Below are 22995 nucleotides of genomic sequence, written 5' to 3' on the forward strand. Positions count from 1 at the left end.
ATGATACGAGCTCTCCCCTCCGGCCGGGTTTCTGTGTACAGCATACCAGCTCCGTACGACTCTGAACAGACGGCAAAGCAGGTAAGAGACACCAGTGATGCTTTACACCAGGGATACGGTAAGGGATCTCTCTGCCTGCTCTGGTGTGTACTGTTCTCTGTTCTTCATAGGCAGATTGCTCCCAGCCAAAGTGACAGCAACTTTTCCCCTTCGCTTATACAGCTTGAAATCTAGGTCACGAATGTGTGGGTTTTATATGTGATGTAGCTGTTAACATGGAATGTATTATCATATTTAAACCTCTTTAAAAGCTAAAAAGAGTAAATACACTAATCATAGTACTTCTTGTGTCATCTTACTGACGCCTTTCTGTGTCTCTCTTTAGGAAAATCTACATATTCGCTCCTGTCCGTCCTACCTCAGAGGCTTGTGTCAGAAGTACTGCTTCCTCAAATGGATGAGGCTGTGTTTCTGGAGAAGATGGCTTCTAGCAGCATTACCTACCGTTTCCTTACTAGTTACAGCGATTGTACTAGTCTTACAGTATTCCTTCTGTAAGTGTTACTCTCCCCGGCGTGCTCTGGATGGGGTTGGGTATTTTGCACCCTGTGAACGGGTAGAACGAAAATCTCAGCACAAAGCGTCTGAGCACGTAACGTGTGTAGTAAACTACTGATGTTTCCCTTCTCTTTAACATCTTTGCTAAATGTAGCAACAAAATGTACAAAAAGTAATGGCTGGTGGTTGTACAAGAATAATGAAGGTGTGCATTTTTCTGGTCTCTGTGAATACCATAATTATTATAACTGTCACCTTTCCCAAGAACCTGTAGGAATTAACTATCTATCCTTTATTCACTTTTTAAAAACAGAACAGGTACCTAGCTTATGTATGCTCCTTCCTGACCTCAACTTACAGCCACTAAAACCATATCTTTCCAGGAAGATAGCGCTGAAAAAACCCCAACTTTTAACAATTCAATCTTCCTAGTAGAAATGCCCGTCCAAACCTGTACCTCATTCCTCTTCCACAGGGCATTGTTTTATCATTTGTCAATGGGACTGACTCAGAGCTGTGGCTATTATGGTGGGTTTCTCTTAAGAACTAAAACCTACTGATGCTGAGGACAAATACATGTTTCTGCCAGCCTCTTGCTCTGGAAGCTTTTCTGTAGCATTATTAGGTCTCCCAATGGTTTTATCTTTTTTCTTTTTCTTCTCCTCAGCTCCAGCTTCCTCCTTTATTTATATTGGTGGAAGTGTAGAAATTCTTAATTTGACTTATACAAATGATCTCAGTGATCCAAAGTCAGAGAGATTCCACCTGCAAGCAGAAGCAATCCAAAATTATGTAAGTTCCCACATAAATATAGCAAAAATTCCAAAAGTTTTATTTCAGAATAAGGAGAAGACTTCAGTTAGTAATTTTTTTTTCCTTTAATATAGGAAATTTAAAGCTAGCAAGTGCCTTGGTGGTGCACAGCTTTAGGAACGTAACTAAGCAGCTGAGGTTGGGTGTCTCACAGTCACATCAACATTTCCTAGTTAGTAAAACCTGAGGGTTTCAAGGTTATGGTCAAATTATTCCTCTTTAAGGAATTAGGAGTGTGGGTGAGGTTTTTTGGGGGTTTTGTGTTTGTTTGTTTTTTACTCAAGCAATCTTCGTTGCTGCATTTTCATTTTTTTTTAATTAGAGATCATATTTGATGCTTATTTTTATGTCTTTCTTCCCCCTTATCCCCCACAACAATGCTCGCTTTCTTGCACTTCTTACATGAGCTCCTATTCCCGAGATTGATGCTGTTTCCCGTCTACATGTGAACAGCGATCTTAAACACAAAGCAGTTCTCTGTTAAACTGTATTTCCCTAAAGAGCTAATCCAGTGTCTCAAAGCTGCTTTGTGCACCGCCAGTGCAAGTTGCTCATGTACAGGTTATATGCTGGAAACTTAAAGACTGAAACAAAAATATAAATGTATTCATAAAGGCTTCTTTTTCATAGCTAATTACCAGCAGCTATTCATTATTTTTTTAAAGTGGAAATGAATTGCACATTTATGATCCTTATTTGATACATTTTGTCAGAATGAAGGAGAGTGCTAGTAGTACAGGAGGGGGAAAGAAGTAGTAAGACAAATACTTTGTATCAAAAGAGATGATATTGACACTAAAATGTAACACTTTGTGCCTTTTCTTTTACCTTTTTTTTAAATGTCAGTTTGCAGAATCATATGAGTCTTCTTCCTTGGGAAAGTACTATTTAAAGTCTGTGGTGGCAGCTTTCAGGTAGGTTCTGTTCCCGGATGTGGTATACATTTAGAGATATTAAAATCTTTTTTCATGCATTTTAAATTACTTTTCTGAAAGAATACACAGGTCTCTTTAGCAGGGAATAAAAATGGCAGACATGCCCTTAAGTATGTGAGGTAAAGACCCAAGATAATAGTGTGATTTCTTCTTGCCCTGTGGAATCGGTGAAAGAAATTAGTTTGATTAATCATGCATTGGTTTACAGATTGCTTTGTACTCTATTAATCTACATTTGACTTTTGAAATCACAGTTCAGCAGGGTTTTTTTCTCTACCAGTAGCAGAATCTTATCTGAATGCATCTATTTAAATAAAGTTCCTTTTAACTTCTCAAAACAAATTTTAAGGGTATAATTTTGGGCAGGGCACTCTAGTTAAGGTACTGGTGAGAAACATAAATACGTTGAGCAGACGGCTACTGTTATCCTGGTAGGCTTTGAAAACTTCTGAAAAATAAATCCATAGGTCAATCTGAAAGGAAGTGTGAGGCAGACTGTCTCTTTGAATCACTTAAGTAATACTTTCCATGTGCTTATATAGAGTGTTTATTTTAATAAGTAGAGCATTAAATGTTGTATCAATATATGGGTGTAAAATTATATTCTCATATGGTGCGAGACTGAATTAAAAATACCAAGGAAAAAGCATCTAGAAATGTAATATGGTCTTAGAAGTGTATAATTATGCAGCAGGGATGGAAACATCCAGATCTGTAAAAATTATTGCCTGGGTTTTCTTTGACATGTAGTTTTCACCCTTGGTGTGTTACTGTTTAAGCAGCATATTTTTGAATTACTTCTACTGTATAGAAAAAGCAATCATTAAACAAGAGAGCTCTTTGCTGCTGTGCTCAGTAAGTTTGCAGATGACACCACGTTGTGTGGGAGCGTTGATCTGCTGGAAGGTGGGATGCCCCTGCAGAGGGACCTGGACAGGCTGGATCAATGGGCAGAGGCCTGCTTTATGGGACTGAACAAGGCCAAGTGCTGGGCCCTACATTTTGTTCACAACAACCCCAGGCAGTGTCGCAGGCTTGGGGCAGAGTGGCTGGAGAGCTCCCTGGAGGAGAAGGACCTGCAGGTGTTAGTTGACAGCTGGCTGAACATGAGCTGGCAGCGTGCCCAGGTAGCCAAGGGCCTCTTGGCCTGTGTCAGGTATCTTGTAACCAGCAGGAGTAGGGAAGTGATAGTTCCATTGTACTCAGCTCTGGTGAGGCTGCACCTCGAGTACTGTGTTCAGTTTTGGGCCCCTCACTACAGGAAGGATGGAGCTGGAGCATGTCCAGAGGAGGGTGATGAAGCTGCTGAAGGGTCTTGAGCACAAGTCCTATGAGGAACAGCTGAGGGAGCTGGGGCTTTTTAGTGTTGAAAAAAGGAGGCTGAGGGGAGACTTTATCACTCTCTACAACTGCCTGCAAGGTGGTTGTAGAGATGTCAGGGTTGGTCTCTTCTCTCTAGTGAAAAGTGATAGGATGTGAGGGAATAGTTTGAAATTGCACCAGGGGAGATTTAGGTCAGATATCAGGAAGAATTTCTTTATTGAAAGGGTTGTCAGGCATTGAAACAGGCTGCCCAGGGAGGTGGTGGAGTCACCATTCCTGGAGATGTTTAAATGGTGTACAGTTGAAGTACTTAAGGACATGATTTAGAGGTGGACTATTCAGGGTTAGGCTGTGGTTGGACTAGATGATCTAAAGGGTCTCTTCCAACCCAGGTGATTCTATGATTCAGCTGCACATTTTTGCACAGTAGTTCAACTGCTATGAAACTATGGGAAAAAATAATGCTAACCATTCAAAACCATGTCCAAAATACTGATTAGACTGTCTATGTAATGTGTGGGGTTTTTTCTCTCCACAGTGAAGGAGACTCTGGACTTCGAGCTTACTACTGGAATACATTTTGGGCACCTCAAGATGTGGTTGCTTTTCTTAAAAAATTACCCCCAGTGGAACAAAAAGAAATCAGTAGTAAACAAGCAGCTCACATGTTCAGTTCTTCTGGGGAGGAAGATTTTGATCTTGTTACAATGGAGCTTTTTGGTAACAATGTACCTGTCATTTAATACCTATTCTGTCTGTTTTTCTTTCCCTGGTTTGGGTCTTTGGCTCATGTAGCTGACAGCTATTAAATTTCAGTTTCAGATTCCACAGAATATGATGTGATGCTAAAATCAGGTAATTATTCCTCAATAACAACTAATCTCACTTGGGGGGGGGGGGGGAACCTGTAATATAAAAATGGTGTTTTCCCAGTTATTCTTATATCTTTAGGGCCTACGAATGGAACCAGCCTAGGGTCCTCTCTGTTCTGTGTTTCAAATAAAGGCCAAGATGAAAATGCCTTACAACTCTTATTTTGTTGCTCCGACTAGAATGGTTGAAATGTAATTGTTCCCATTGAATTGCAATGAGCTGTGGCTCCTCTTCTTGGCATCTCTTGAAAAGCTACTATTTAAAATTATAAATGCCTTATTTGCCTGGGGAGCAGGTCGTTTCAGTTATTCATAGTCAGTGATCAGTCAAATACTGTAGAGCTTTAATTCACTTTGCCCACTTTCTCCATAACAAGCACACCTCAAGACTGGCTTCCTATTCTCAATGTTCTTGCACAGAGAGGGTTGAAGAGAACATGGCAAAGGAAGCAGTAGGCTTCAAGCAGAGATGGCTGCAGCCAAGTCCACTCCTGATTGCTGAGTGTATGGTGAGCAGATGGTGGTGAGGCATTGTGCTTCCCTGGCTAGAGCAGGACGAGAATGTGATGCAGCCTGGTAGGGAAAAGGGAGAAGATGCAAAAGAAAGGGAAGAGGAGATTAGAGTAGTCAAGAAGTGTGGGTAGGTGATTGTTGAGGCCTCTTCTGAAATTTTACCCAATAATTTAATTTATTTTTCAACTTAACAGTTTTCCAGTCACTGATCTAGCTTCTTTTGTATAGCAGTATCCTTTGACCTGTATGCCAAGCCCGGTAACAACAGGACTCTAACTCTGATGAATCCCAAAAAGTCTTTTTATCAATGGAGGCTGCGAGTTCCTTCTAACTATGTGGTGAGACTGGTAGTTATCACTTTGCAAGGTGTCACTCCAGAAAGCTGTGCATCACACCACTTGTCAGCATATGATTTTCTTCTTCCCCTGCAGAACAAGATCATTACAAGGTATGATAGTATAGAATAAAGATATCTTATTGAGCTGTACAGAAACTCTCTAAAACTATTATATCAAAATTATATTAATTGGATTTCCAAAATGTAAGAGTCTAAATAAAACTTAATAAAAAAATCTTCTATAAGGCTGTAAAACGATCTTTACTGTTACCCCCCCTTCCCCCAATGAATTATAAATTCCTGTGGGTTTTGTTCTGCATCATGACTAATTTTTGCCGCTTTCGATTTCATGCGGTTACTGTCACAACTCAAAAAGATACAGACTTTTTTTTTTGGGTGTTGCATTCTATTACTTTAAGAAAACACAAGTTTTGTATCAGCCTAGTCACAGGCTGTTCATAATGGGGGTGTTGTGCTTATGGAATACTCTGTCCCCAGAGTCGCTGAGTCATCCATTTGTATAAACGAAATCCCTTTCAGTGGTCACACTGCTCCCAATTTCCAGACTCAAATTTCATGTATGGACGTGTTATCCACCAATAACTTGTCTAAAATGTATTTGTTTAGGAGTGCTTCAACTTACTGGAAATGAGTAGGTGGTCCTCTTCGTCTCTATTAAGAGATTTCTCTCTCTCCTGATGCAACAAGTGACGAGAGCTTGTTGTTGTTGGCAGGCGGTCAGAAAGCCAGGCGTGGAATGAGCACATGGGTTTGGCAAGGAGTTAGATGCAGATTGCAGCATTACACGGAGAATCCCGTTCCTGATGCTGGACTGCATCTGCTCTGCTGCTGATTATGGGTTGTTGCCAGGACTGTTACTCCATTGCTGCATTACTAGCAATGGCTGAGCTGTTTAGGAACCAGAAATGTAGCGTTGTTCATGTGCATGAAAGAATCAGGAAGCAAAACCCACTCAGGTCTAAGTCGGAGTGCATCAGCGTTCTCTGAACACAGAAAACTAAGACAGAAACTTCAAGAATGTGCATTGATGTCTGGCTATCAAAGAACTGGAACAGAATTTGGTGACTGAAACTGTGTTAAAAGCACAATAGTACCTCCAAAAATATTGATTGGTTTTATTTTCATTTTCTTTTATTGCCAGCCTAACAAATGTGTGGTTTTCTATCAGTTATCTAATTGAGCTAAAAGCAACTAGTCACACACTCATGGTACATCCAATAGAACTAATAACAACATCGCTGATATCCAGGGCAGTCAGGAACTACTGTATTACAGCCATTATTCCCCGATGTCCAGCTCTAGGATCACACATGGTGACTAAGATGGTTCTCACCAGTTTCTGTAAACTGCAGCAATGCAGCTGTTCAGTGACAAATAGTAAAGTGCGAGTGAGCTGAGATTGTACTGTAAAAGTAGGCATCTCATGTGGACATCTCTTCTCACGTGTGCTCACATCGCTTTTCTGGAGATACTGCAACAAAAGGTACAGTTAGAAGATAAGCCAGGCTGTCAACTGGGTAGGGGATCAACATTCTGAAAGATTTTCTCATGGCAGTGGAGAGGGGAATGAAACTGTTCTTTTCATACAGGATTTGATAGGTATCATGGTAAAAAGGATCTAATAATGCTTGCAAAAGCGAAGCAAACCCCGGATCTGATGTGTAGTCTCACATGAAATGGCAGCAAGGACTACCCTGCTAAAAGCAGAAGAGGACTGCTTTCAGTTTTAAGGTTCACAAATTTTATTTCAGTGCTGCCACTCTGGATCTCAGGGAGAAGTCAAAGAACTTGATCCAGAAATGTGATGGAAATGCTGTCTTATTGTGTGGTCTGATTTCAATTCTTTTGACTTGCTGTGCATAGGAAGAGATAAATCTGTTAGAAATCTTTCACGTGCAGATTCATAAATTAATGAAATCCAAAATACACTGTGAGATTTCCAAATGGAATAAATGTAAGAGTGAGTTTGCAGATGCAAGAAATAGCATCTCAACTTACAGGTGATAGTAAGTGTTCAAGCGTCAAGATATAAATGAACTCCTTATTTAAACAAAAGAACTATAAGAAGACATAGTTGTCATGCATGGGGCCTCACATCTGGCCTGACAGCTTTTGTGACTTGCAACTAAGCTGAGTGCTAGTGGGTTGGAAATGCTTTGGGCTTGTTTTCTGTAGCACAGATGCTGCACAATACTGCTACGCTGGTACTTGTTGCCTTCTCAGTGCTACCCACTACTGTCACTACTGAAGTAACATAAGCTAACACTGCCATCCTGATGCTTCTACAGGTCTGTAAACTCCTGGAAGCCTGTTAGGGAAGAAATATCTGTGGTGTTCACCCTGAGTGACTTGGCCTCAGTGCTGGGAAACTCTAGCGTCTTGTTTAGTATCAACTGGATGGAAGAATAAAAGGGAAGTGGTAGTCAGGGGAATACTTCTGAAGCACAGGTGACCAGATCAGTATTATTTCTACCCAGTCTCTTAGTAGATATGACTGGAATGTGGGAAATGTTGGTTCTTTGTTGGTTTTCTTGTTTGCTTGTGTTGTTTGGGTTTTTTTTAATGCAGTCTTTTTAATATTTCAGATGGTGTGGACCAGCAGCCTGGACTCCTGTTGTACGATTAACTTCGTCCAGTAACGTAATGTTGCTTACCTTCTCACTGAACCAAAGAGAAGAAAGTAACATATTAAAAGCTCACTTCCAAGCTGTTCCTAAGATCAGTAAGTAATTACGCAAACATATGATGTAAGCGCATTTGTTTCTCTTGTTGCTTCTAAAAAAAGTCGATGTTGCCTGAATCTGAGGGGAGGGAAGGTCAGAATGTAAATCAGGGAATTGTCATTCTGATCCACTTAAAGAAGTCTGAGACTGAACAAGATATATAGAATATCTTTTGGTCTGGGAGATATTTTTTTATTTGTTCGTTTTCCTGATTGCTTCCTTCCCCAGAGGTTACTCTTATTACACAGGAAACACTGTTAATTGGTGAGTAATGGTAGCAGCCAGATAGCACTATGGGAACTCTGTGTCTAGCCAAAGCTGGAGAGACCCAGAGGCAGAGCAGCTCTTCTGTCAGCTTTGGCAATCTATCCCCAGCTTGGGGAATGCATGTTTAATGAAAATGGAAAACAAGAGCAAACACTTCTGATATGTGTTTGATCCTTTTCTGAAAGCACTGCTCAGTGTAGTTAACTATAAAAAAATGTGTCTTCGAGACCTGAGAGGTATATTCCTATGGAGTAAACTACGGAGTAATATGTATTTTTCAGAATAATTATGGGTGATTATCGAAATATTATGAATAACAGTAAACTAATATTTTACAAGAGATACAGGAGCTTCACAAGTGAAAGTTTAGCCATAGTTATTTGGTAAGATCATAGGGCGAATCACAGGGGAGAAAGCATGTGGATAAAGGTTCCACATTTCAACTTATGTCTCTACTCATCCCATGCACATTACAAACTAGAATTGCTTTGTTTTAATGAAGATGGGTTCTCCAAATTATGTACAGCCCAGGTTTTGCCACCAGATTGTCTTAATTTCTGATGGATTCATATTTTCATTCGCTCTGTGACCCAGAGGAAACAAAAAGCACTAAGAACTGGGTATCTAGGAGAGTTCTTGGCAGAAAATAAACCCTCAATGAAATCGTTCAAACGTGGCATGAATTTTCAGACTGAGAACTAACACTCAAACTTCCTCATTTACATGAAATTAATCAGATTTTTCACGTCATTGGGCAGATTACTGTTTAATTTTTGGAAATACCTGAAGAAGTAAATTGGAAGGGGGGACATCTGTTATGTCTGCATTTAATTACATCTTCCACTTAGCATGAAATGACATTTTTTTCAAAAACTCCAGTCAGGGGTGTTTTGTGCTTACCCTTAAATGTAATTTGACCCAAAAAATAAGAGAAATTCAGAGCAACGGAGAAGTGGAAGTTAGATGATTTTCTGTTAATATGGGCAACATATGAGTTTAATAGTCACAACCCATCCTTCTAACTCTGTACATAGAGAAGAACCCTAGCAAGTGAAGTAGGCTCTGCACTTTAGCCCAGCTGAGATAACTGTGTGCCTTGCTGATATATTTCTCTCCCAGTGTGTGGAGGTCATTATATTTCCTGGAACGGGACACTGAGTTCCCCTTATTACCCAAGTTACTACCCACCAAACATCGACTGCAGCTGGATCATCAGAGTAAGTGCTGGGAAGTCTTCTGAGTAGTGATGACTTTGATGTGATAGAGGCATAAACCTGGGAAAAACGGCTTTCGATGTGGGTGAAATGAAGGGAAAACACACTAAGAGCTCTGCACCTGATTTCTTCTCAGGCACCCGTTTCTTTCCTGCTGTATGTAGAAGTGTCAGCTGTGAGAACGAAACATTAAGTATTATTAATGACAGGAAAAAAAAAAAAGTGGAAGGGAAGATGACAATTCCTGGTAGCCAGAGCAAACTGCTAACAGTCAGAGCTTTGCTTTCATATCAGAAAGAAAAAGTGCTCACATAAATCATGCCTCGTATGATGGATACCACACTGTATTTCTCTGAACTCTGCAAAACCAGAACCTTCTCTGGCTTGGAAATTCAGGTCTGGATTTCCAGCAAATTCTTTGTCAGGACTTAAAATCTGCTCATGATTTCCACCAGCTTCTAGTGTGTTATGCTGCTGCTCTATTGAGCATTTCACTACCTTTTTTTTAACTTTCCTTAGAAAGGGATGTTCTTCATGACTACGAGTTGGTAACAATCTCTACCTTTCACCTGCTCAGTGAAAATTATTAGTAGCTTGTACTGCAAAACTCTCATCTATGTGTAAGAAAGGGAAGAAAAGGGTTTTCTAAAATAACTGAGTGAGCAGCTACCATAGTTGTCTTAACATAACCTACTGGAATATGTAGAATATGTGGCATAGCATGAGCCTCAGATATAGTGCTTTGTGCTGGCTGCTCTTTTTATCTGGCACAGTATGGCCAAAGTTGGGACTAAAGTTTTCTATACATGTCTAAACCAGCAATTTTTTTTTTCTTCAAAGGTGTGGATTTGCATCACAAGTAGTGCAATATTCTCAATCTGATAATAAGTAAAAGAAAATTTACCATCTTAGAAGCACAGACCTTTTCACTCTGTGGATGTTTGTGTTGGGACATTTATTGTTTTATTTTTAGGCACCATTGCCTGGCTACAAGCTCTCATTAAAAATCCTTGTAATACAAATTCAGGAGAAGTCTCCAGGGTCCAGGAAATGTGATAAAGACTGGTTAGAAATTGATGGGGTTAGGTGAGTAAATACACTATTTTTTTATGTATTAATTTGCACTTGGAAGTTCTGCACAACTTCCAGTACTTAAGAAAAAGTCTTTTGTCACTTACAGTGTGGAACAGCACACTTCAATAAGAATTTAAATGCTTCCACTGAATTTCAGCGGAATAATATTCTTAATCCTGCCCTAGTTCCAAACATTTGTCATGATGTTAATTTAAGCATCCTGCTTTTTCTACAGCGTCAGGCATTTACTTACTTTGTTGTTCCCCTTAATAGCAATGATGCAGAAAACTGTTGTATTTTCTGCAGCTGCAATTGAACAGTAAATTCCTGCCAGCGGTCTGAAGTGCTTGCGTCATCTGAAGCTTCATTTTTATCCTCAGTGATTGTAATTGTTTTCTCTAAATAAGACAAATTGCAATGTGTGTGTTTTAAAAAAACAAAAAAAAAAAAAAAAGGAAAACAAAACCATATTCAGAGTGACTTGTCTCTTTGAAGGAGCATATTGAAACTGTGAGCAGCTGCTGGATTTGTAGCCTTTTGGTTGTGCAAACCCGAATGGGAGATCCAAAATCAAGCAATCTTAGAAGTGGTTTGTATTTATAACATATGTTCTGACGTTGATCATCTTGCTCTATTTGGTTTCAGAGTCTGCTAGTGCCAGAAAAGTTGTGAAGTGGAAGGCTTTTGTAAATAGGCTAGTACTAGTACTAGTGTTGAGTTAACACTGAAAAGCTGATTTTTATTGTGTTCTTTTAAAGCTTTTTTGGCATTGGTACCCTCCAGTACATGGGGGGGTAGCTGGGTATTACTGGTCAGTTTGGTTAGAAATTAACTGTTCTCGCTTTTGCCTTGCTAGATACTGTAAAGCCCTTTCAGAAACCAACAGAAACAGAGAATATGGCTATTCTGTCGCAATCAACTTCCATTCTGATGGACTGGTCACCCACAAAGGGTTTTATATTGAATACAAAGCCTTCAGTCACACGGACCGTAAGTCAACAAGCACGTACAGTAATTTGCAAGGAGAAACCTCCAAGAAACCATGCTTGACAGTGCAACCACATACAAATCTTTCTGCCTCATTTTTCTTAACCCAATTCCAAGAGACAAATTTTAAAATGTTTTCCCGTATTTAACTGAACAAATAGATGCACAAAATTTGATCAAAATATGCTTTTATGAGCTAGTACTTATTTTCTAAAAACACTTACGTAAAGTGGGAAGTAAAAGTAAAATTTTCCAGTTTCTGTAGATCTACTTATTTCCAATTTTGCTAAGATCTTAAGATAGCCAAGCTGCAACCTGAAAATAGCATGGCAGAAAACCTCCAGGCACGAATCTTCTGCCAACAGGAGTTAACTATAAATAATCAGTCTTTTCTTTAAAATTATCACTGCTCTCGATCACCTTCCAGGTTTAGACAAACTATGTAAGCTTTCACTGAAAGTCAGGGAAGATCCCTTTCTAGCAGGTGTTTCAGAAATATGACTGGGTTTCTTTATAGCCCTTCCTCACTCCTCGGTCTATGTGCTTCTGGATCTGTGTTAAGTTTTTTGGGGAGGATTCCAGAGGATGGAACAGGGATTTTCAGGAGATAAGCGTATTTACTTGCAATATATCTTAGAAAAGATCCATCTGCAATTTACTCTTGTAAATGCCTTCTCTTTCCTTTGTCAAATTAACATTTAGGTAGCTGAAGTTCTCTGATTTCAAGAGATCTTTTTGTGGATCATCAGATCCTCAGCTTGCTTGACTGTCACACTGTTCACTGCTGACCTAGAAGTATTTATGTATTAAGATGTCTGGTAGAGATTCTTGCTTTGTGCCTTTCACTAGAAATAAGTGTCTGATTTTGTGGTCAGTCATTCTGTAGGACTCAGTATTTTCAGGGATTTCTTTTTCCACAAATGTGTGTCTCTTTTTCTACTTGAAAAAGTTAGTGTCCTATGGTTGCCACCTCAAAAATGGTTCAGAGAGGAGTCAAAGCCTAAGAATACTGTTTTTCTACAGAGAAAATCTCCAGACTTTATGGCACATGCAAGTCTGCCCTGTGTGCCGTGCTCCGTTTCTAGTGCTGAGCCAGCAAGCAGGCACCTCAAAGTCATGTAATCAATTCTTAGTCACAATTAAGAGGGTCTGTATTAAGACTTACCAGGAGGGGTAGGTCAGCTGTGAGGTGTTTGTACCAAGCCAATAGAGTACAGGGATTTGTGGAGGGGGCTCTGAGAGCACTGAACATATCAAGGGCACTGATCTTCCATGACATTGACTGTGTAGCAATGGGGGTGGGATGGGGAGTGATTAATTTTCTCCCACATCTTTATTACCTGTAGCCACCAGCCTCAGGTTGGCTTCTTCCCGCTGCTGGGAGCCTACCAAAGCACGGCTATTAAAAGTCAGAGGCACTGCTCTGAGCTGGCCTGGAAAGCAAATGCCAGCTATCAGCTGAGTGGCTTCAGGGAATAGTGAAGGGAACATGGAGAGATCCCTGCTCTGAGCTAATGCTGGCTGTGTGGCAGCTGCTTTCCTCCCACCAGCATCATGTGAGAGGCAATGAAGAGGACTAAATGACTCCAGATTGTAAATGATTAAATAAATGTGGGACAAGTGTGTTTGGTCCTTCAGTCTGATTTAACTGTTGGTTTGCCTGTGGTGCTAGAGGGGAAGAAATTGAAGTTGACTTGACCTAGGCAGGAAGAGGAGTATATTGCTTATTTCATCATATTTTTTTTTTTCATGACATATATGGAAAAGTGGAAGAGAAAAAACATTTTTGACATATTGCAAAGGAACATCTTAGCATCAGTACCAGTTTTTAGTTTAAATGAAAGAAATTGTTAGTGGAAAGCTGTTTCATAATGAAATTGCTAGATTTGAGAAGTGTTTTATATAGCACCTATTCACATCAGACATGAAATTGGAGTGTAGTAGCACAGAGATTAACTTCTACAAAACTTTAATGTTGGGAAATTTGTATTCCTAACACTAGGGAGAATAGTTTTGAATACTTTCCCCTATGCTGCTTAGATGGCCCTGTGAAAAATATGTTACGTTAACAAATTGAAGAGGTGTTTGCTATTGGCTGTCATTATGTATCTGTGCAGAATCACCTTCAATACACAGAGTGAGTTAGTGAATGTGAATTTAATTTTCTGCATCCATTTAGGTGAATAGTGATTGATTTAGTTCAGACTGCTTGACAAAAATGTTGAGCAGATTATGCCAGGTAAGACAGAATTTGATTTTTTAAAAAGTTAGTTTATAAATGACATTAGCTTTGCTTTCTAATAGTCATACACACACAATGTATTTATAAACTTCTTTGGAACCACTCTGATGGCAGAGGTAAGAACAGGAGTCAGCCTGTCAGTACCTGAGCACTGCTGCTCCCAACTGATTTAAAAACAACAATAACAAAAGCCACGAGACTTTGCTGCCAGCTTGCTTGGCTGGCAGGGTTGGAGTGAGACCTACTGTGAATGGCAACAGTTTGCACTGACTTCTCCAGCTGTGCTGCAGAGCAGGGCAGGTGTCTCTGGAGGTACATGGTACACTCCTGTGCTTTGTGTTTAGACTGTAACAGCCTTTCTAGTGCCATTGATGTTATCCTTACATGTGCAGATAGAACATGCAAGCAATCAGTCTGTAGGAGGGAAAGGCTCCTCGGATGGTGGAGATTAATTAGATTGTAGCAGGGTGCTTACTTCTTGTTTGTGTTCTCCTGTAAACAGTTTGTTCCAGGAAGTTTAGGGACGGGCTGAAATTATCTCCATGATAGTGGTGGCTAACTTTAAAATCATATGAAAGGTGTGGCTGAGAAGATCTGAAAGTCTGGAGAAGAGAGCACATACTGCATTTCTTCTAAAGAGTGGGAGAACAATAGAAATGAGAGAGGAATTTTACACCAATATTTACAAGTTGTTTGCACATTTCTTTTTTAAACTTTGGAACAAGTAGTCAGAGTAAACTATCTGTAAACAGTAAAAAATGTTATTCAAAACCAGCATGCCAACATGGAGTTTTAAATTTTGGTTTAGTTCTCTGCTGTGAGAGCATAAATACAGGGGAAGTTGCAATTTGACAATGTCTTGTGTGACAAACTTATCAGTAAGAGAAACAAACATGGTGAGAAAAAAGTTTAGGAGACTGTTTCCAGAGAATGATTTCCTCACTGCCAAAATAGAAGGATATTTTTATTGTCTTTCTGCCAGTTTCCGTTATGGGACATCAGCATAATTTTTGTTAATGATCTTAAGGATGGATAAGGGAAGATGCTTGTGAAATAGGAAATGTGTCTCACAATAGAAAAGAGAGATATATTTAAGAGGGACGTATTTATAAATCATCCTGACAAGCTGGAGAACATATATGGAGAAAATTACATTCCATTTGATAAAGATCTGAACTTAGGTAATCAAATACAAATGCTGATTGCCCAAGTTGTTTTTCTGCTAAAAGATCACTGGGGGTGATGGTGGCTCAAAGGCGAGTCATAAAATTTTCTCTGTGTGTTTTGTGTTAGCTTGGTGTTTCGGTGCTTAGTGGGTTTTTTCAAGTGTCATGTTGAGATGTAAAACAAGAGCTCGAAAAGATCTTCCCAGTCACCAGTGGGAAGGTTTCAGCTGGAGTTCTGTATCCAAATCTGGTATTGCATGACAGAGAAGAGAGGGAACAATGAAGAGATGCCAGAAGGAGTGACAAGAAAGTAATCCAGGGTCAAAGAGCACAGCACAAGTTAAGTAATGCAACAAGTCTCTCTGTCAATGAAGGCTATTAAAACCCAAGTAGACCATCTGGCATAGTAACATCAAGGTCGCCTCTGGCTGGGAGTGTAGTGCATGGGCTGCTAGCCAGTTGTTTGGATGTTTGGATTATAAAGCATTTATGGACCTTCCTTTTTCAGGTTGTAATCTGGAACAGTTGAACTGTGGTGATGGGAAGTGTAAACATCAGTATAAATCCTGTAAAGATGATGACAGCTGTAGTGAGGACAGTGATGAAAACAACTGCTGTAAGTACATATATTTTAGTTTTTTCCAAAAGATGATGGAAGGCAGAGCAAGAATATGCTTATTTTAATGGATAAATGTAGTATTTACTACAATTTTTTTTCATAGTCCAAAGTACAAAAGTCATACTAGTGACAGTAAAGCATGCAGAGTATAACTAGTTTTGGGGAGAGTCTAAACAAGACATTAGTGGAGCAAACTCCAAGGTAAAAATAGTTTCAGTTAGATGATGTCACCACAGTTAGCTGGTGATCCTGTTAGAAGAGCGCTTCTTCCCCCAGCTGCTGCCAGATCAGTAATAAACAACGTGAGGGACAAAGTCATCATAGCCTTGTGACTTTTGCCCTTTGACACATGTATGATCTTTTTACAGTAGATCCAACATGGTTATGGACATTACTTGTACTGCTGTCTCTCCCTAGTGACTCGTTGCATCTTCCTTGTATAATTTTTACCTTGCTTTGAATCATAGGTCCTTGAGGTAGCCAGGATCATGTCCTTGTCTGTTGAAGAGCAGAGCCCTCCCATTGTTTGGAGGTGACCATAAACAACTGACAATAAGAATGATGGCAATGGAAACCTATTGCTGAGATGTGTCAGGATCCCCACGTGGCAAACTGTGATAGTCCTTAACAAAAAGTTTATTGGAGGGTACACACAAAGCTCTTCCACAGTTTTCTCAACTTTCACATAAAAACAGAAAAGCTGACTTCCAGGTGGTATCTGCTGTGAAGATTTACAATTTCTTATGCCAGTAGTGCTGGTGAAGGTAAAACAACAGCTGGGAGAAGCATAGCTCAATCTGTTTAGAGTTAAGTAAAACAGGAGTGAGGGCAGTTGAGGGCTCTTCTGTCTAGTTCCTCATGGACAGTGGAGACTGAAATTAGTGTAATCATTATTCAATGTGGAACATTCCCCTCCATAGAGGGGTCAGTTTACACTACTGCAGACTACAGCTTCAAGCAGACTGGAATGTGTAGCTTTGAACAACCTTCACCAAGGAGGTTGAATGTGCAAGTTCTTGTAATAATTGGAAACCATGGATCCAAACATGTGACACTATCTTCTCTCATTTCAGCTTACAAAAATTGTTCCCATTATGCATACAAATGCCTCAATGGAAAATGCTTGCTGAAATCAAATCCTGAGTGTGATGGGAAAAGAGACTGTGCAGATGGATCTGATGAAATGAATTGTGGTGTGGTAACATTCATTTAAAAACTAGTTAGTGACTTGGGAAACCAAGCCAGGAGTTTGTACTATGGCCAAGCATTATTGGATTAGGAATTGATGAAATCACATGCGAATTTAAAAACCAAAACCAAACCATCTACCCAAAAAAGAATCCCCTGGTAACATCTGTATGAAAATGTTTGTATTGGATTTTGCACTGTTTCATTCTAAACCCACTGACTTATTTCAAGCAATGCACACTTCCAACATAAGATGGTAGGTCTTAGTGCTGTTTGAGGTGAATGAAATGCAGTCAAGGAGCCATGTATGTAAGGAGGGGAAAAAATATGAGATTTTATTAAAGTGAACTTTTGGAAATGACCCACCTTTTGAACTGTGCTTAAATGTCTTTTTTTTGAGTACTAACTTCTCTAGAAAGGTGTAAAGGAGGGTAGGCAGTGATCGCTATATTTCTGACCTGCCCATTAAGTGAAATTCTGCAAGTACACTTACCTTTTCACCAATTGCACAGTAAGAAAATACTACTTTTCCAACAACTTTGAGGTTGATGGATAAAAGTGTACGTATAAAGCAAAGTGAAATGACCTTGAGGTTTTTGTTACTATATTATTCAATTGTTTCAATTAGCTTGTGGACGACACCAGCTTAAGAAAAACAGAATTGTTGGAGGTGAAGATGCAGGATCTGGGAAGTGGCCTTGGCAAGCAAGTTTACAGATGGGAGTGCATGGCCATGTGTGTGGTGCATCTCTTATTTCCAACAGGTGGCTCGTATCTGCTGCCCATTGCTTCCTGGATTCTGGTTCTGTGAAGTACGTACAAGTTACTGTGTCATAGAGTATTTGCAGTTTAATGACCTTACAGCATTGCTTTCAGAAGTCTGCAGTAGCTATTCCTTATCTAGAGAAGTTGATTCAGGTTATAATTGTCAAACGTTATTACTACATGAGCCCTCAGTATTGCATTCTGCTGGCTTCAAAAGTCACAAGTATCTGAAGTAATTGTTCTTCCTCCATTGCCACTGCATGATAAAACACATGTTTTTGTGAGATTGAGGTTAAAAAATGTTGGTTTTTAGAAGGCAGGGATTTTCTGAGTAGAAGCTATGTCCTCTTCTCCCAAGAACTGAAAAGCCATACCTCCTACGCGTGGCAAGGAGGAAATAGAGTTTAGCAATACACTCTTCTGACTTTCAAAGCATGGTGCATTGCAAGGAATTTGTCTTACAGCTCCAGGAAATTACTGTTTTCAAAATGGTAAGTAAAACCATTACTTAATGTTTTAGGAGACAGAGACCGCATTGCATCTCTCTTCCTAAGTGGTATTGTACTCCACTGACTTTGGTTTTGATGAATCTCATCAAACACTGATAAGTAGATAAAATGGAGTGAACTGATGCTGCATTACTCTCCAGTGGGATGTTCTAAAAACATTCTCTTTACAGATACTCCATTCCTTCAGGATGGAGAGCATATATGGGCTTACACACTATTAATGGAAAGAGCAATCGTGTAGCTATGAGATCAATCAAAAGGATTATTGTCCACCCACAGTATGACCAATCTATCTCAGATTATGACATTGCCCTGTTGGAAATGGAGACACCTGTATTCTTCAGTGAGCTGGTACAGCCCATTTGTTTACCCAGCACCTCTAGAATATTTGTATATGGAACTGTCTGCTATGTAACTGGCTGGGGAGCCATAAAAGAAAATAGTATGTTCATTTCCTGGATCTACTTCTTGAGAGTTTGGCTTGATTTTAAACTCCTAATAATACAATATTTATGGTCATAAGATAAAATACCTGTGGTTTACTCAGTAGATTTGTAAAAAGCTATAAAATGTCCCCTTAAATACAGTAAGTGAATTTTGAATGTTTGCTTGGATGGTAGGTGGTAAATGCCAAAACACATATTTGGGTGATGTAGATAATTGAAAATCAAATGATCATAGATTTACAAAAACATGCCATTTCTCAAGTTCATGGCTCATTTACCTGGTGAATAGGTCCTAAGCAATCTTCTAGGTAAAGAAAACAGCAACTTGCAACTATTGCAGACAAAGAATTTGTCCCTAGGACTATGTTTGAACAGCAATAATTGCAATATGTGGAGGTGTTTTGGCTTTATCTGTCTCAATCAAAGGTAATTTAAAATATGCCCTATGAAGAGTTTTGCCTGTGCAGTTTGGATGTAGCAGTGGGGAGGTAGGAAAAAAGCATAGAGTTGGAGAGGGGCAGTGGGGGGGAGCCCATGGGATCTTGGCTCTGTCTCATCGTTAAACAGGAGCCAGCTTTGAATTTTGGGCTTGAACAGCTCCTCAGCATTGCAGCAGTCCCCACAATTGCGCTGAGGCCTAGTTCCTTGTGTCTGATGAGAAGCCTTGTGTTATGGTAATGTGTTTCTTAATATGCCTTTTAAAAAAGAGAGTTAAATCTAGATAATATTATAATAGCCTAATGAAGTTAAAATGGCTTTAAAATTGATGTCTTGCTTTTCAATAAAATGATGTAGGTAGTGTTTAAAAGTTAATGTAATGGCATGTGAGCAAACCATATTTTTCTGTCATCTTGTTTCATTCCAACCCAACCTCAGAGCTGAATGAGCAAACAAACCAAACCCCTTCGCTTCCTCTGATCATCAAAGTACTCAAAAGGTTGTGCTTACTGTTGGGCCAAAACATGATACGTGGTTCACAATGACTCCTTATGCTATTGCTATAGTGCAGAATTAAGCTCTTAGCATCACTAGTGATGTATGGGCTTTTTTTTTTTTCTTTAAAATTATTTATATTTTGCTGTTTCATTGCTTAGCTCCTTCCCCAGAATTGAAAAGATGTAAAAGAATGTAGAAATTTCTATTAGTAGGACTGTTTGGAGCACATCCACAGCATAAATAACAGAAAGCTTTGGGCATAATTTAAAATGGCATTCAAAATGAGTCACGCTGTGTGGTATCTTGTATCGTATTCATAATTTGCATGGCTTTTTTGCTACTCTCTGACAGAGCAACCTCATATGGACAAAGATTAAGGAAATGGGAAGGTGGTACATAGGGACCTCTGTCTAGAGGGTAGTACAGGCAACAGCTTTCACAAGCTGGGGGCAGGTGGAAATCGAAGGTTGGGGGATTACTCTTCTGTCATCACTTGGGTAGACTTTGGGTTTGGCATGATTCTCTTCTGTTTGACAAGTGTATCTCTATTAGAAAACTGTACTGCTGTAACCAGTACAGTAACATCTTTATTTTTTCTAGGTCATCTCACCAAAACACTTCAGGAAGCTCGAGTGAGAATAATTAATCAAAGTGTTTGCAACAGACTGTATGATGATCTTATCACATCACGTATGCTCTGTGCTGGGAACCTTAATGGTGGCGTCGATGCATGCCAGGTAATGTGGAAATTGTAGAAAAACTACAAAGGAATATTTGCTTTCATTGGAAAACTGTTCAGAGTTGTGGATTGGAGGTGGGTTTTTTCTTTGTTTTTCTTAGCAATAGTGTGAGATGTCTTGAGCGTATAGTAAGTTTAACAGGGCAGCTAAAGGTTCTCCAAAATAAGGAAGGAAATTTGGTGTAGGTGATCTCTGAGTCTCTTGAGAAATGTTGCTTTGCAAAGACCAGGGATAAAATGTGTCAAGGTATTATTTTTCCTCTTCAACAGTTACATTTCCTATGAAAGAACAGAGATGTGAGAATAAAAGGAGTAAAGTTGTGGCCATGTCAGATTCTTGACATTCATGCTTTCATGCTGCTTTTTTTTTTTTTTTTTCTTTTTTTCCTTTTTTGTTGTCTGGCTGTGGGATTAATAACATCCCGTAACACTGTAGTGAGCATTGTCTTGTTACAGTTGCAAAGAAGTATAAAAGCTAGGTGTGGTAAATGCAGTTGCAACAGTGTCTTTAAGTTTGGTATGTTCATTCATTTGTACAATTACAAATTTTGATTACATTATGGTATCATAAGTTACATGAACTAGTTTGTTTACACACTCAATCAGAAATCAGTCTTTGGGGATGTTTCAAATTTCTTGACTCAGCTTTCTTTCTACTTCTCAGTTGCTAGACTAGTTATGTACTTTATCAGTATTTAAACTTAATCTGACCAATATCCACTTTCAAAATTACAAGCACAGTCATTACACCAGTTGCTGTGTAAAAGCAGAGAAATGTCTTACCAATTTTTAGACCGTAGTAATCTCATAGAATTGTTGTGTAATATATAAATGTCACTGTGTTAATGTATAAGGTAACTTTTGCAAGACCATAGCTCTTAATGGGTCAAACTTTTTAAAGACAATAGAATATTTGCAGGATCTTCCTGCAGTCTCTAAGTTCTAATTCCATAACTACTTTTTTGTTAACTTAGTGTAGTTTGTATACAGCCTTAGACCTTGGATCTGTTTTGCAAAACATGTTGTTTTAGAGCCTTGTTGTCCCTCAAAAAAAAGAAAAAAAAAAAAAAGTGTTGCTTAAGAAATGCCCTTGAATTTTCAGACGACATTTTAACTGATTTGTCTATATAACATACTGGTCAGTCCATTTTCCAACATAATAAGACATTTGACTCCTAGCACACAGGCCCTCTGGGCCTTGGAGTTCTCAGTCTGGGTAGCATCTGGGCTACTTCTTACTTTTCTGTCACTAGTACGTTTCCCCTGCAGAGCTAGAGGGTAACAGCATCTGCAGTTAAGGACCACAGCACCTCAAAGCCTTTTACAACAATTCCAGACCCCTGGGCATGCTGATTTGTTTTAGTTCTTCACAAACATGTAAGCTGTGCGTGAGATGCCGAGGTTATGTGAAGCTTCCAAACACCTTTCATCTTTAGAGGAAGTGATACTTGGAGAGAAGCAAAGCATCTGCACTTTCAGAATCTGTTTTCTTATCACTCTAGGTTGTTCTCTGGTCTTGGTTCCTGTTTTAGGATCCTTCCTCTTTCCACCAGCATACAGGCCCTTCGATCTTTCAGAACTTGCTGTGTAATTGGCTAGGCTAGATAGCTTCTTTTCTCAAGTCACTTTGAGATCAGCTTCCTGGTTTATCAAAAACGTCACTATGACAGCAGCCTAGGAGAGAGGAAGAACTGTCATGGCTTCTTATCACTAGATAACTTTGGTTGGCTGATGAAGGCTTTCTATTGTTACTCTTCCCTCGTTACGTGGCTTTCTTTTGACCTCTTCCACGCTTTAACCTGACCTGAGAGCAGCAAACCAACCCCAGGGTCAATCTGGAGGCTGCCATCCACCTTGTACACACAAGGAGCAGCTGCAGAGATGAGCTGCATTTGTAACTGCTTGGGGTTCTGTGAAGTGGTCTGCTCACAGAAGGCATACAAGGGTAAAGCAGTGAAGGCCACAAAGCATTTGCAACCTCGAATGCATTTTGATCCTGTGAACCAAACTGGAGTTTCTGTTTTCCTAAGTTGCTGTGCAGTCCTGTACACTGCCTTTGAGAAGAGAGTCCTTATTTGCACATTCCTTAGCCTTTGTCCTCTTCCTCCCTCGAATGTTGACACAGTCTTGATTATGAAATTGTTCATAATACTTAATTGTGTCTCATTTGGTTTTTGGGGTTATATTTGTTTGCAGGTATGTATCTTTCTGTTCCTACTTAGTGTAAGAGTGCTGCCTTCAATTTAAGGTCAACTGGTAGCAAAATTCCTACTTCCTGTCCCTGTGATCAGTCACTTCATGAATCCTGGAATGGGACATTAGCAATGAGTAACTCTTAAACTACTACTTGGCACTGCTTTATATTGATTAGTGTGCTACTTCCATAACTTAAAATAAATTGGATAAATCTGACCTCTAGCTGGCTACTCTCTACCCAGGAGTAAAATTCCACTATTGAATTGTAATTTGAGAAACAGAGGGATGAGCATTTATTGTCATTAGACAACCTCATTTTTGTTACTGTGCCCTGTGGGTGTGGGTGTCTGTGCTAATGGCTGAACCACCTTCATTTTAGGGAGATTCTGGAGGTCCCTTGGCCTGCACAGGGAAGGGAAACAGATGGTACCTTGCTGGCGTTGTGAGTTGGGGTGAAGGATGTGCTCGGCGCAATCGTCCTGGTGTGTACACTAAGGTGACGGCACTTTATGACTGGATTCGTCAGAACACAAACTGATGTGCCAAGGAGAA

The 22995-nt window shown here is 39.6% G+C and overlaps 1 protein-coding gene across 1 annotated transcript; it reads left to right on the forward strand.

The window, feature by feature from the left end:
• Nucleotides 1-22981, forward strand: LOC311190028 (suppressor of tumorigenicity 14 protein homolog; the record flags this gene model as incomplete). The annotated part of the gene is made up of 17 exons (XM_084261863.1): nucleotides 1-81; nucleotides 386-554; nucleotides 1226-1350; nucleotides 2218-2285; nucleotides 4168-4349; nucleotides 4446-4484; nucleotides 5246-5462; nucleotides 7958-8094; nucleotides 9482-9579; nucleotides 10550-10662; nucleotides 11507-11640; nucleotides 15554-15661; nucleotides 16738-16857; nucleotides 17481-17664; nucleotides 18297-18568; nucleotides 20109-20245; nucleotides 22823-22981. 17 exons carry the CDS (start codon nucleotides 1-3, stop codon nucleotides 22979-22981), a joined length of 2343 nt encoding a protein of 780 aa, XP_084117989.1.
• Nucleotides 22982-22995: the final 14 nt, after the last annotated feature.

This window comes from Gallinula chloropus (genome assembly GCF_964237585.1).
Source record: "Gallinula chloropus genome assembly, chromosome: 1".
In the NCBI taxonomy this organism is placed as follows: Eukaryota; Metazoa; Chordata; class Aves; order Gruiformes; family Rallidae; genus Gallinula; species Gallinula chloropus.